Here is a 15,210-nt window from a genome sequence, read left to right as displayed (position 1 = left end):
AAAAAGCCAGTTAGAAGATAGTAAACGATGCTCTGCTTCACAGTACATAAGGGAATTTGCCCTGAAGAAAACTCTTGCTAGAAATCGTTGGCTTTAGACATGCTGAAGCATCTGGTCAGCATCTTTAGATTCCATCTCTTTAAGTTTAGTGCATACCTTTCATTACCTCTGAACCTAAAGACCTCCAGATCTTTAGTGAAGCTATAGTCACGCATATTTCCCCCTTTCTTTTTCCTCCCCAGTTCACCACGCAGGTGGTCTCCTGCTGCCCTGCAAAACTGTCCACAGAAAATGGTGGAAAGAAGGAGACACTTCAGGGATTTCATGTCATCTTGGAAGACACTATTCTTTTCCCAGAGGGCGGAGGGCAGGTAGCAATGGTGGTTCTTGGTCAGAAAGTGGAACCTTTTTTGGGGGGTTCTAACATATTGTATACATCTTAATATGCTACAAGGGGTTTACTGTTGGCCTCTTTCTTGAAACTAAGACTTGAATTGTTCCACAGAATTACTAGAAATGTGTGATCTCCTGTTTGCTCTTAAATCCAAATCTTGTCTGTGCTTCTTTTATATGTTTAAGCCTGCAATCCTAAACACACTGGGGAATAAACGCCAGTTTACTTCCAAATAAAATCTTATTACCAGGGCTTTTATTTCAGTCAAAGTTCAGAGTAGTTGAAATCAGTGGAGTTGGGTAACTGAAGTGCATTGATTGCAATGGGTTTATTCAGTGTGTGATTATTACCGTATATCTATAATCTCTATAATAACAATTAATGTACCAATGAGTATCAGGGAAGAGAACATATATGAACATAACGAGTAACATGAGGGGTTGACGTGAAGTCATCAGACCTTTGAGAAGAATGTGATACAATGTAATAAGTATTTTTTTTCTTCTTCTTTATTATGTATAATTTCGTTACATGTTGTTTTCTTATTTTCTTGTTTTTTCTATACGATTTTAATAAGGCAATTTAAAACACAAAAATATGTATAATAACAATCAAAACTTTTACTTCGGCTAATTAATATTGTGAAGATAATTCAGAGAACCTCTGCACAGCAATTGCTTCATTAATCAAATTTGTGGTTTTTTAAAGAGGGTGGTACAGTGGTGCCCCGCAAGACGAATGCCTCGCAAGACGGAAAACCCGCTAGACGAAAGGGTTTTCCGTTTTGGAGGTGCTTCGCAAAACGAATTTGCTATGGGCTTGCTTCGCAAGACGAAAATGTCTTGCGAGTTCCTGTGGGGTTTTTTTCCCTCCCCCCCTTTTTCCCAAGCCGCTAAGCCGCTTAATAGCTGATCCGCTAAGCCGCTTAACAGCTGATCGCTAAGCCGCTTAACAGCTGATCGCTAAGCCGCTTAACAGCTGATCCACTAAGCCCGCTAAGCCGCTAATAGCCTTTTAGCAGCTAATCCGCTAATCCCTTAAGCCTTTAATAGCCGCTAATAGCCGCTAAACCGCTAATAGCGCTAAGCCGCTAAGCCGCTAATGGGCTTGCTTCGCAAGACGAAAAAAACCGCAAGACGAAGAGACTCGCGGAACGGATTCTTTTCGTCTTGCGAGGCACCACTGTATAGCATTTGCTCAGCTTCACAACCCACAACCATTGCCATTTTACACATGCTTTCGTCTGCTACAGCAGGAGAATATTCCCCCAAAGCTGGGCTGGTGACTTTAATTTCTTTCTTCCAGCCCGATGACCGGGGGCTCATTAATGACATCCCAGTATTAAGGGTCACCCGACAAGGTCCAGATGCTCTACACTTCGTCCAGACACCCCTTGAGCCAGGGAGCGAGGTGCAGCTGGTGCTGGATTGGGACCGGCGCTTTGACCACATGCAGCAGCATTCAGGTAAGAAACCGATGGAATGAGATACCCACACATTCAGACTGATCATCAAAAAAGACACATTTTTAATATATACCGTATTTTTTGCTCTATAAGACTCACTATTTCCCTCCTCAAAAGTAAGGGGAAATGTGTGTGCGTCTTATGGAGCGAATGCAGGCTGCGCAGCTATCACAGAAGCCAGAACAGCAAGAGGGATTGCTGCTTTCACTGTGCAGCGATCCCTCTTGCTGTTCTGGCTTCTGAGATTCAGAATATTTTTTTTCTTGTTTTCCTCCTCCAAAAACTAGGTGCGTCTTGTGGTCTGGTGCGTCTTATAGAGCGAAAAATACGGTATATATTTAAATGTCCTAGTGAGAAGGAGAAGGAGAAACTCTCGCTTATAATCGTTTCTTTTAGGGCAGCATCTCATCACAGCTATTGCGGATCTGATGTTTGGATTCAAGACGACATCATGGTGAGCAAGGCACACCTCTGCCTAATTGCTTTCCTCCCTGCTTGTGTGTGTTCTGAGCATTTGTATGAGTCTGAGAGAGCGGAGCTGCAAAACCTTGAGAGAAATTGGGGCACCCAGAGTGGCAAGAATCTTCATAGATCACCATTGGAGTATTTACCATACTTTTCCATGTATAAGACTAGGTTTTTTTACAGTGGTACCTCAGGTTACATATGCTTCAGGTTACAGACTCTGCTAACCCAGAAATAGTGCTTCAGGTTAAGAACTTTGCTTCAGGATGAGAACAGAAATCGTGCTCCGGCGGCGTGGCAGCAGCAGGAGGCCCCATTAGCTAAAGTGGTGCTTCAGGTTAAGAACAGTTTCAGGTTAAGAACGGACCTCCGGAACAAATGAAGTACTTAACCTGAGGTACCACTGTATGTGGAAAACTGTGGGTCATCTTATACACTATTTAAAAATAGGGGGTGTCTTATACATGAGGGCATCTTATACAGTGGTGCCTCGCAAGACGAAATTAATTCGTTCCGCGAGTTTTTTCGTAGAGCGAATTTTTTCGTCTTGCGAAGCACCACGGCGGGGAGGGGTGGGGAGAAGCAGGGCAGCTGCCGCAGCCGGTCCTTGGACTCACCCGCGCCTTGTGGACACCGCGCGACGCGGCTGCTGGAGGGCGGCGGGGCTCAGGAGCGCGACTCCGGCTGCAACGCTGGCTGCTGGCGGCAACGGCTCCTGAGGGGAGCGCGCGAGGGCGGTGGGCAGCGGCGCGAGGCAGCCGGAAGGTCGGAAGGTCGGCCGGAAGGTGGGAGGGAGCCGGAGGAGCCGTCAGTAGGAAGGTGAGAGGGAGCCGGAGGAGCAGGGAAGCGAGCGTGCGACCGTCGCCATGACAGGAGAGGCAGGGCCGTTTCGTCTAGCGAAGCAAGCCCTTTGGAAAATCCGTCTTGCGAAGCACCTCAGAAAACGAAAAACCCTTTCGTCTAGCGAGTTTTTCGTCTTCCGAGGCATTCGTCTTGCGGGGTACCACTGTATACAGAAAAATATGGTAGTAATAACTTCATGAACTGCTTGGAAGGAGGACAGATTTGTGTAACAACCTTGGACCAGAGTTCTTTCCGTATTTGCTAATACTTAATACGAGAATTAACTGGGTGAGTTAGGGATTCCCCCTGCATGTGAGGACAGGCTCTGGTGGACTGACAAGGCCAGTAGTGAGTCCAACGGTCAAGAAGGCGGTTTCTGTACATGCTGCAGAGGGAAGTGAGGGGCAGATGGTGAGGAGATTTCACCCCTCCCATATCCAAGAATCTCCTGAGGAGTCTGCTGATTCTGCAGAGAGGAGGAGGCGTGTTCTGCTCTCTACTTATTGTGCTCCAGCACCACATCAGAGAGTCGGTCAGTGAGTGAGTCAGTCAGTCAGTAAGTCAGTGTGTGGGGAGAGAGAGACTGAGTGTTAGAGATTGTGTGTTTAGATAAGGTTGCTGCTAAGAGCAGCTGCAGACACTCAGTGCGGTTTAGCATTCATTTATGCTTAGGCTCATTTAGCTCTGTATATAGTTGTATAATAGTTGTAGTTATAGAATAAATAAGATATTCTACAGAGCTGCTCTCCGAGTTGTTTATATACTCTGCTAGACTCTGCTGTGCGACGACTGTCTACTTGTGGAAGTGAATCCGGTGCTCACAACTCTAAGCTGTGAGTCCACAGCACTTTGACCTGTTCCTGTGAGAAGGTGGTCTCTGGAAGTGCTACCCAGCTTGCCTAGCCCAGTCGGGGCTGGAGTGGATGAGTCCAGTTAGTGGCACTGGCTCAAGGGCGATGCTGACAGATGGGGCTTGTCAACCTGGCCATCTAGGAGAAGGAAAGCTGATCCTTAACTTCCACTGCCTTGCGGGAAGTCTTGGCGAGAGGAAAGGGCTAAGGAGTAAACCCTACTCCAATCCAGAGTGAACTTCCTAAGACAGTTGGAAGGCGCCATGTTTGCTGCCTCCTGGCAACTCCAGCAACCAAACTGGTGCCAAATGTCTTGCTCTGCTTTCGTTTGGACCACATCAGCAAGGCCGAGAGCGGGGTCTTGTCGTTTGGGCAGCCAAGGACCTGCCTACACACCGCCTAGGGTGGTCACTTGGGTGCTGCTAATGTAGCAGTTTTTTGCTTTTTTTAAAGTAATATTTATTAGATGTTTTATAGTTACAAAAAGAAAAAAGGTAAAGAAGAACAATACAAAAATTCAACAAACAATACATCAAAAATAGGGAAAAAAACAATACAACAAAATAACAAGAAAAAACAAAAACATTTAAAAGCACATCCAAATTTCATATCTTTATCTTTCATTTGCTTGTTTCCTCAACTTCCTCACACCTCCCTTTTTTGTATTCTAATTCAAATTAACTGGTTCAGCAAATCCTTTCCCTCTTTCTCAGTTTTTTGATCTATAATTTATCTTAACACAGTCTTGCATTCGATTTTCCACTTTTGCCCATTAACAATCAGTTTTTACATAATCCTTAATAACATTTCTGCTAAAACCATATAACTTCATTCCAGTATTCTTCTAACATTCATTAATTTTGCAATATTTCTGTAAATATAGTTTACATTTTTTCCAATCTTCCTCCATCGACTCTTCTCCCTGGTCTCGGATTCTGCCGGTCATTGCCGCCATTTCCATGTAGTCCATCAGCTTCATCTGCCTGCTAATGTAGCAGTTTGACTTCACCCTCCAGAGACGCACTCCATTGTCGAGACAGGCGGATGCCTACAACAATATCTAGGTTATTAATCGGTAATGAAACTGATAGAGACGAATCACCAGTACTCCACACAGCAATAGCAGTAGCCATTGGAATATGAATGGGCACCATGCATGTTTCTGTAGCTTTCCTGGGTGGAGTTTGTAGGTTGCATGGAGAGATACCTGAAGGAGCGTCTCCACCCCCATCGTTCTGCCCAGACACTGAGGTCCAGCTCTGAGGGCCTTCTGGCGGTTCCCTCACTGTGAGAAGTGAGGTTACAGGGAACCAGACAGAGGGCCTTCTCGGTAGTGGCGCCCGCCCTGTGGAACGCCCTCCCTTCAGATGTGAAGGAAAGTTTTTAATATTTAATGCTGTATTGTTTTTAACACTTGATTGGAAGCCACCCAGAGTGGCTGGGGAAACTCAGCCAGATGGGAGGGGTATAAATAATAAATTGTTGTTGTTGTTTAGGCGTTTAGTCGTGTCCGACTCTTCGTGACCCCATGGACCAGAGCACGCCAGGCCCTCCTGTCTTTCACTGCCTCCCGCAGTTTGGTCAAACTCATGTTCATAGCTTCAAGAACACTGTCCAACCATCTCATCCTCTGTCATCCCCTTCTCCTTGTGCCCTCCATCTTTCCCCACATCAGGGTCTTTTCCAGGGAGTCTTCTCTTCTCATGAGGTGGCCAAAGGATTGGAGCCTCAGCTTCAGGATCTGTCCTTCCAGTGAGCACTCAGGGCTGATTTCCTTCAGAATGGAGAGGTTTGATCTCCTTGCAGTCCATGGGACTCTCAAGAGTCTCCTCCAGCACCATAATTCAAAAGCATCAATTCTTCGGCGATCAGCCTTCTTTATGGTCCAACTATGGTCCAATAAATTATTACTATTATATTATTATAAGTTGTTCCTTTCCCCACAGAGCCCTATTCAGAAGTCACATCCACAATTTCCTACACCAGCAAATCTCCTTCAGACGCGGGTTGCGTTCCTTTCATGTTGCGAACGGGACTCTGGTTTGCAACCAGAGGTACCGCTGTATTGTTAATTTACAAGGAATATGTTGTTGTCGCTTTAACCCGGAAGCAAAGGTTAAAATGAAATCATTGTGTAGTCATGAAGATGTGTCATCTGGGAAGCTGTCCCAGAAACTCCAGCGGGTGCAGAATGCTGCAGCGAGGCTCCTCACGGGGTCTCTGCCATGGGAGCATATTCACCCAGTGCTTTTCAAGCTGCACTGGCTCCCGGTGGAGTACAGGGTCAGATTTAAGGTGCTGCTTTTGACCTTTAATGCCCTATACAGCCTAGAACCCTCGTACCTACAGGACCGCCTCTCCTGGTATGCCCCATGGAGAGCCTCAAGGTCCATAAATAACAACACCCTAGTGGTCCCGGGCCCTAAGGAAGTTAGATTAGCTTCAACCAGAGCCAGGGCCTTTTCAACACTGGCTCCGGCCTGGTGGAACGCTCTGCCTCATGAGACCAGGGCCCTGCAGGATCTGATTTCTTTCTGCAGGGCCTGTAAGACAGAGTTGCTCCACCTGGCCTTTGGCTTGGAGCCAATTTGATTCCCTCCCCCCCTTTCTTTTTTCCTTTCTCCTCCTGTGATGAGGCTGCATTTTAATGTTTCAATATTTTAATGTTGTATTTTACTTTTGTTTTTAAGTTGTAATCATTCAGCTTGTTTTTATTATTGCTTGTTAGCCGCCCTGAGCCCAGCCTTGGCTGGGGAGGGCGGGGTATAAATAAAATTTATTATTATTATTATTATTATTATTATTAATCTTGAATAGGGCTTTGTTCCCAGGGAAAACACACAGAGGATGGCAGGCTTAGCCTAGTTTCTGTGCAGTAACCCTTCCTCAGAGGACGATGCTGGAGGGCTCTCTTGTGCACCCAGCGCTATCTCCCGTGTGACTTGGGGAACATGCTATCTGCTCTCTCCCACCCTCGGCAGGGAGCTAGGTCGCCAACGAAGCACTATAGAGCTGGACACCCCCTCGATGACAGCAGATCAGGTGGCAGCCCTTGAGCAGAGCGTGAATGACAGAATCCGAGCCAGGATCCCGGTGGTGGTGCGAGAGCTGGCAGCTGGCGACCCTGAGGTTGAGCTTGTAAGCAAGAGCGTGCGGGATAAGGCAAGAGGAGGGAGTGAGGTTTGCTACGTTTGGTTCTCTTAACCTTGCACTGCATTGCAGGTGAGGAGCCGTGGCTTGCCGGACGACCACACGGGGCCCGTGCGGATTATAAGCATCGAGGGTGTTGATGCCAATATGTGTTGCGGCACCCACATCTCCAACCTCAGTGACCTGCAGGTGAGAGTCATGGGGGCGGGGTGTAGCTTGCAGCACCAGGATCAAGGTCTTTGCCAGGTTGGTAAAGGTAAAGGTACCCCTGCCCGTACGGGCCAGTCTTGACAGACTCTAGGGTTGTGCGCCCATCTCACTCAAGAGGCCGGGGGCCAGCGCTGTCCGGAGACACTTCCGGGTCACGTGGCCAGCGTGACATCGCTGCTCTGGCGAGCCAGAGCCGCACACGGAAACGCTGTTTACCTTCCCGCTAGTAAGCGGTCCCTATTTATCTACTTGCACCCGGGAGTGCTTTCGAACTGCTAGGTTGGCAGGAGCTAGCTAGACCAATAGTATAGATCACATAGATAGAGAGAATCTTTATTTGCATCAGCCACTAGCCATAGCAATAAAATAGAATGTACTAAAGATAGAGGTAAAAACATAACTATACAAAATACATTTTGAGGGGTTTACATCAATAATCAAATAAAAGATCTTATTCTAATTGCCCCCGGTAAAAACCTTGCAGTTTTTGCTGTTACCTGATCATCTTGAACTACTAAAAGGACTCTGTAGCAATGTTTGAGCAACCCGGCATGGACAGTATTGGAGGGGTAATAACCTCACTCCTCAAATCTTTATAAAGAGTGCAAGCCAGAAGCACATGAGCCGCTGACTCAGTACTGTCATCTCCACAGGGAGATAGCCATTTTTCCAGTGGAATGTTTTGAAGTCAACCCTCAAGTACAGCCAAAGGCAGTATATTCAATCTTGCAAAAGTGAAGGTGCGCTTGCATTTTGGAATTGCTAAATTTTGCAAATAGGGTGCCTAAAAGTGTCAAAACGATTAGGTGGGAAAGAATCATACCATGGACAAAATTTCCTTACTGTGGCCAGACTATCCTGTTGCTCAATATCATATAGTAAAGGGGCCCCTGACCATTAGGTCCAGTCGTGACCAACTCTGGGGTTGCGGTGCTCATCTCGCTTTATTGGCCAAGAGAGCCGGCGTACAGCTTCCGGGTCATGTGGCCAGCATGACTAAGCCGCTTCTGGCGAACCAGAGCATCGCACGGAAACGCCGTTTACCTTCCCGCCGGAGCGGTCCCTATTTATCTACTTGCACTTTGAGGTGCTTTCGAACTGCTAGGTTGGCAGGCGCTGGGACCGAACAGCGGGAGCGCACCCCGCCGCGGGGATTCGAACCGCCAACCTTTCGATCGGCAAGCCCTAGGCACTGAGGCTTTAACCCACAGTGCCACCCGCGTCCCCAATAATTTAATTAGACAGCGCCTTATATGATATTGGGTACGCGGGTGGCTCTGTGGGTTAAACCACAGAGCCTAGGACTTGCCGATCAGAAGGTCGGTGGTTCGAATCTCCGTGATGGGGTGAGCTCCCGTTGTTTGGTCCCTGCTCCTGCCAACCTAGCAGTTCGAAAGCACCTCAAAGTGCAAGTAGATAAATAGGGACCGCTCCGGCGGGAAGGTAAACGGCGTTTCCGTGCGATGCTCTGGTTCGCCAGAAGCGGCTTAGTCATGCTGGCCACATGACCCGGAAGCTGTACGCCGGCTCTCTTGGCCAATAAAGCGAGATGAGCACCGCAACCCCAGAGTTGGTCACGACTGGACCTAATGGTCAGGGGCCCCTTTACTATATGATATTGAGCAACAGGATAGTCTGGCCACAGTAAGGAAATTTTGTCCATGGTATGATTCTTTCCCACCTAATCGTTTTGACACTTTTAGGCACCCTATTTGCAAAATTTAGCAATTCCAAAATGCAAGCGCACCTTCACTTTTGCAAGATTGAATATACTGCCTTTGGCTGTACTTGAGGGTTGACTTCAAAACATTCCACTGGAAAAATGGCTATCTCCCTGTGGAGATGACAGTACTGAGTCAGCGGCTCATGTGCTTCTGGCTTGCACTCTTTATAAAGATTTGAGGAGTGAGGTTATTACCCCTCCAATACTGTCCATGCCGGGTTGCTCAAACATTGCTACAGAGTCCTTTTAGTAGTTCAAGATGATCAGGTAACAGCAAAAACTGCAAGGTTTTTACCGGGGGCAATTAGAATAAGATCTTTTATTTGATTATTGATGTAAACCCCTCAAAATGTATTTTGTATAGTTATGTTTTTACCTCTATCTTTAGTACATTCTATTTTATTGCTATGGCTAGTGGCTGATGCAAATAAAGATTCTCTCTATCTATGTGATCTATACTATTGGTCTAGCTAGCTCAGTGTCCAGGATTTCAGGCAGGGATCTTTCTCCCGGCCCTACCCAAAGATACCAGGGATTGTAAATCAATTTGGACGCCTTTTTTCCTAACAAGGCTTCTCTGCTGCTTGTCAGTAGTCAGCCAGAAATTTTACAAGTGATTCCTTCCTTCAGATAGTGAAGTAATTGGGGGAACCATCCTTATTTTAAATTACCTGCCTATGCTTTTCTAACGAATGCCTGGACGCGTAGAACTATAGGAAGTTTCCTCCTCTAAATCAGACCAATGTGTAAACAGTGGGTTATTTTCACTGCCCAGCCCAGGCTCTGCAGGGTTTCTGGCGGAAATCTTCACCTGGAGATAAATACCAGGGTATGGATCTGGGACCTTACTGTTAGTTTCTGTTTTGCCACTGAGCAGCTGCTTAGAGTCACAAGGCTCTGTTTACATTCCAGAGACAGTCCAGGCTGTTGGAAGTCTCACGGGAGACGGGATGTGACGTTAGTGGTTTTCCTGTTCCTTTGTTCCTTTGTTGTGCAGTTGCTCTCTGCTCTCACAAGGAGAGGGTGTATTTTTCTTTGCTCTCTGTGTAGCTTAGTAATAAAGCATAGCATGTAGCCATAAATCTCATCACTTCTGCTGCTTTGGAAACTCTGCTGAACGGGAATGTGTCTGAGGCCTCATCAAAGGCTCAGGTCGTTAATTATTCGTTGGGGGGGGGCGATTCCGGAGGAAAATGAGCTTTATCAGCTCGGTTGCAGCGGAGATCCCAACACTTGCAAGGCAGATGTTCTACCATTGAGCTTGGACCTTTTCCCACTTTCAATATAAGGGACAGGATAGATGCGTGCAGATGTAATATTTTACCACTCAGACGAATGTGTTTGTCTTCTGAAGATGGTTAAGCTCTTGGGCACCGAAAAAGGGAAGAAGAACAAGACCAACTTAGTTTTCCTCGCTGGGAACCGAGTGCTGAAAACTTTGGAGCGAAGCCATGCGACCGAGAAGTCCTTCACATCACTGCTTAAGCAAGTATTTGTATTCTCCTGTCCCAGGGAATGAAACAAAAGTCCCAGAAGGGTGATTGGAAACCCAGTGGCCTTCAAATTTCATTTGAACTCTCAAAAGGAAAAGCACACAAAGGTGGGGATTTTCCCTCAAGGCAAGAAATAGCGAGTTGTATAGGCAAATTGATTGTTTATAGAAGTTGGGCCAGTTATTTCTGGTCTGATCTTAGGGCTCGGGATGAGTAGCGGAAGGGTTTCAACAGCCACACCATAAATGGATTTAAAGATAACTGTTCCCAAACAATGGTTTTAAAAGGGGATGGGACAAGTTCATGGAAGATAAGTTTTTCAGTGCCTACAAGCCACAACAGCTGTGCTCTGCCTGTACACTCTGAAGCCAGCACTGTGTCTGAATACCAGTTGCTGGAAACCACAAGAGGAGAAAATGTTCTTATGCTTGGGTAATAACAACAACAACAACAACAACAACAACAACAACAACAATAACAGTAATTTATATGCTACCCACCTGATGGGGTTGCCCCAGCCATCCTGGGCTGCTTCTATTAGAACACATAAAGCATTAAAACATTAAATGTTTTAAAACATTAAAAACTTCTCTATACAGGGCTGCCTTCAGGTGTCTTCTAAAAGTCGGATAGTTTTTTATGTCCTTGACATCTGATGGGAGGACGTTCCACAGAGCAGGAGACCATTCAGTATTTTTATTATGCATTTTCTGTTTTTTATATTGTGTTCTTATGTTGGCAACTGCCCTGAGATCTTCGGATGAAGGGCAATATACAAATAATAATAATAATACAGTGGAACCTTGGTTGTCGAACGTAATCCGTTCCGGAAGACCGTTCAACTAATGGAGCGTTTGACAACCGAGGCGCAGTGGCCGGTCAGCAAAATCCATTGGAAAAATGGAGAAACACACCGTTCAACCTCAGGGGCGTGTTCTAAAATCGAAGCATTTGCTTCCGGGTTGTGTCAGCATTTGAAAGCTGAAACATTCGGCTTCCAAGGCGTTTGACAACCGAAGTTCCACTGTAATAATAATAATAGTAATAATAGAAGGTCACTGCCTCATTCTCTGTAGCTTCATGTCCCGCAGTGAGGGAACCGCCAAAAGGCCCTCAGAGCTGGACCTCAGTGTCCGGGCTGAATGATGGGGCTGGAAACACTCCTTCAGGTACACTGGGTCCTTAAGGCTGTTTAGGGCTTTAAAGGTCAGCCCCAAGACTTTGATTTGTGTTCAGAAACATACTGCTTGAGAGCTTCCCACAGGCATCTGAGTGGCCGCTGTGAGGATGTTGGACTAGATAGGCCATTAGCTTGATCCAGCAGGCCTTTCTTACGTTCTAAACCAGGCATCCCCAAACTCGGCCCTCCAGATGTTTCGGGACTACAACTCCCATCATCCCTAGCTAACAGGACTGGTGTGTTAGAATTCCTGCTCCATGATTGCAGTCGTAAGATTGTTGTTTATCACATGGCGGTGTATGTTTTGACTCCACAGAGTGGGAAGCGACGGAAACAGGACGTTTGTGTGACTGTGTTCCGTGAAGTGGGACTGTGAAGTCCTTTGTTCTTTCTCTTTGCTGTCTGATGCTAGAGAGAGAGGGAGGGAGCCATGTTGTAGTGCTCCGTGTGTGTTTATATGTAAATAAAATAGCCAAAATGCTGAGTTACTGAGGAGGTCTGTCACGCAAACTGTGACACTCTGCGGATCCCTAAGTGTGCCGATGTCTGTTGGCATTGGTTGCTGTGACGTTCGGGCTGAAGAAAGCTTTTGAAGCTCCCGAACGATCGATCAGGAGGAAGAGAACATGCCAGTTGGCCATGTGTCTCTACCAGTGTCCTACTCGAGTGTAGGACAAGCTCCTGACACAGTGGTCAGGGATGGTGGGAACTGTAGTCCCAAAACATCTGGAGGGCTGAGTTTGGGGATGCCTATTGTAAACAATTATAGGGACGTGGGTGGCGCTGTGGGTTAAACCACAGAGCCTAGGACTTGCCGATCAGAAGGTCGGCAGTTCGAATCCCCGCAACGGGGTGAGCTCCCGTTCCTCGGTCCCTGCTCCTGCCCACCTAGCAGTTCATAAGCACATCAAAGTAGATAAATAGGTACCGCTCTGGCGGGAAGGTAAATGGCGTTTCTGTGCGCTGCTCTGGTTCGCCAGAAGCGGCTTAGCCATGCTGGCCACATGACCCGGAAGCTGTACGCCGGCTCCCTCGGCCAATAAAGCGAGATGAGCGCTGCAACCCCAGAGTCGGTCACGACTGGACCTAATGGTCAGGGCTGCCTTTACCTTTACCTATTCTAAACAATACAGCTGTTGGTATTGGCCCTCCAGTTGTGCATCTCCACTGAACACAAGCTGTTTCGCTTCCTCCCACCTTTTCCTCCCTCATCACCAAGCTTGTACTCTTATTAGATGATGTACCAACCCTCCCTGAAGGCCTCTTGTCACCCTTGCCGTTTTAGGACTGGCCCCGAAGAGCACGTGGAAGCTGTAAAGAGGCTACAGACCTCTCTGAAGCTGCTTCAGAAGGTACAGTTGAGCCATGGCCACCTTCCTCCTTGAACGTTTCTGGAGCCCTGGCGGGGAATCCCAGGTCCCTAAAGGCCAAAGGCGGTGTCAGGGAACTGCCATCAGCTCAGAGGCGAGAGGTGGAAGGGCAGCTGGATTGCAGGGAGCCTCCAAAGCAGTGGCGTAGTGGGGGGGTGCAGGGGGGGCCGGGCGCACCGGGCGCAACATCTGGGGGTTAGGGTTAGGGGGCACAAATCCACAGGTTGGGGGGCGCAAATCCACGGGTTAGGGTGTGCAAATTACTTGCCTTGCCCCGGGTGCTGACAACCCACGCTACGCCACTGCTCCAAAGATCGTGGGAAGCAGCACTTCCTCAGGGGAGGAGGGAAGCCACGCCTCCAGTGGGGAAGGGGTGCAGGGCTTAGAGGATGCAAGGGAAAGCCACAGCACTGAGCATGGACAAAGCAGGGGGGAGGCAGGTCCCCCTTTGCCCACGCCCTCTCTGTGCAGTAGGTTTACGTGCAGAGAGGGGAGGCGTCGGATGGGGGTCAAGAGACTACTCTGCCGGGGAAAGTTTAAGGACCGCCCGCTCTCAGATTCTGCTAGTGGCTGAGCAAGACATGGAATTGAGGCGTTCTGCACTGTAAATGTTTATGCACCAATAATAAAGCCTTTGAAAGACCAATCGGGATCTTTGCCTCCAACAGGTTTTTATACTTTTCCCAGACTTCTATCAATGAGCCTCTTATGGTGTGGTTTCCAAACCCTTTATGTACTCGCTTTTTGTCATACCATAAATAAGCATGCCACCCAAATCTGTTGTCAAAACCTTCTAAATCCAGTAAATCAGTATTTCCCAATTTTATCCATTCCTTCAACCAGCAGAGGCAGGATGCTTCATAATATAATTTCAGGTCCGGCAGGGCGAAGCCTCCTCTTTCTTTCGCATCAGTCAATATCTTAAACTTTATTCTCGGCTTCTAACCCTGCCAGTATCCCCAAGCTATGGCCCTTCTCTGCCCTCTCCTTCAGACAGTTTCTGCCTGGCTGGAATGTGCCCTCGAACTGTGAGAAAGCCTCTTGCTGGCTTGGAGTGGGGAGACATGGGTGGGCATATGTCAAAAAACGTCTTGACTTCCGTGCAGTTGAAATGCAGCCTGCCTGTGTAGCCACAGCTGTTGCCCTGCCCAATTTTGCCTCTGTCCAGGCTCAGCATTGGTATGTGGCTCCCGGGAGGTTGGCCATGGGGACATTGACAGACATTGGTTAGAAAAAAAAGGTTCCCTATTCCATTGGGAGCAGAGAGAGCCACCAGCAAGCTTTTAACAGGAGATTGCTCATTATTTTTATTATGTGTTTTCTGTTTTTTATACTGTGTTTTTTTTAATATATATATAAATATATTTATTTGGCTTTTCAGATTAAAATCTTACAGTCACATGTCCAACAAACAACATAATAACAAGATTCCAAGGAATCTCATGGACTTCCCTCCTCCCCTTTGTGGGTTCCTATTGTTAATCCTTTCCTCCTGCATCTTTTATGATAATCCAAATCTTTTATCTCTCCGTTGTATCCAAAATTCACCATTAAACTACAAGCAATATTCCAACCCTACTAATGATTTAAACTGTTGACAGTGATCTTTAAGACAAGTTATAAATTTTCCCCATTATTAAAATTTTGGTCTTCCTGATTTCTGATTCTTCTGGTCATTTTGACATAGTCCATCAACTTGATCTACCATTCTTCTCTGGCAGGGACTTTATCTTCTTTCCATCTCTGGTGTTTTTATGTTGGGAACTGCCCTGAGATCTACGGATGAAGGGCAGTATACTACTACTACTATTCCTACTGCTAATAATAATAATAATAATACAGTGGTACCTCCACTTGCATGAGATGCGGGTGGCGCTGTAGGTTAAACCACAGAGCCTAGGGCTTGCCGATCAGAAGGTCGGTGGTTCGAATCCCCGCGATGGGGTGAGCTCCCATTGCTTGGTCCCTGTTCCTGCCAACCTAGCAGTTCATAGGCACATCAAAGTGCAAGTAGATAAATAGGTACCACTCTGGCGGGAAGGTAAATGGTGTTTCCGTGCACTGCT

General features: G+C 47.1%; 1 protein-coding gene across 2 annotated transcripts in view; it reads left to right on the top strand.

The window, feature by feature from the left end:
• LOC310661554 (putative protein PTGES3L) overlaps positions 1-15,210 on the top strand; it is a 47,028-nt gene that overhangs the window by 26,435 nt on the left and 5,383 nt on the right. For both annotated transcript variants that reach the window (XM_083407888.1, XM_083407885.1), the window contains 7 exons: positions 243-371; positions 1,700-1,859; positions 2,256-2,313; positions 7,000-7,156; positions 7,241-7,357; positions 10,456-10,586; positions 13,060-13,126. In XM_083407888.1, the coding sequence (XP_083264014.1) occupies positions 243-371; positions 1,700-1,859; positions 2,256-2,313; positions 7,000-7,156; positions 7,241-7,357; positions 10,456-10,586; positions 13,060-13,126 (819 nt within the window). The remainder of the gene's footprint in view (positions 1-242; positions 372-1,699; positions 1,860-2,255; positions 2,314-6,999; positions 7,157-7,240; positions 7,358-10,455; positions 10,587-13,059; positions 13,127-15,210) is intronic.

Source organism: Podarcis tiliguerta, assembly GCF_965153285.1.
Source record: "Podarcis tiliguerta genome assembly, chromosome: 13".
Taxonomy (NCBI): domain Eukaryota; kingdom Metazoa; phylum Chordata; class Lepidosauria; order Squamata; family Lacertidae; genus Podarcis; species Podarcis tiliguerta.
The sequence above is the reverse complement of the archived record's forward strand: the minus strand, read 5'-3'. Positions and strand labels throughout refer to the sequence as shown.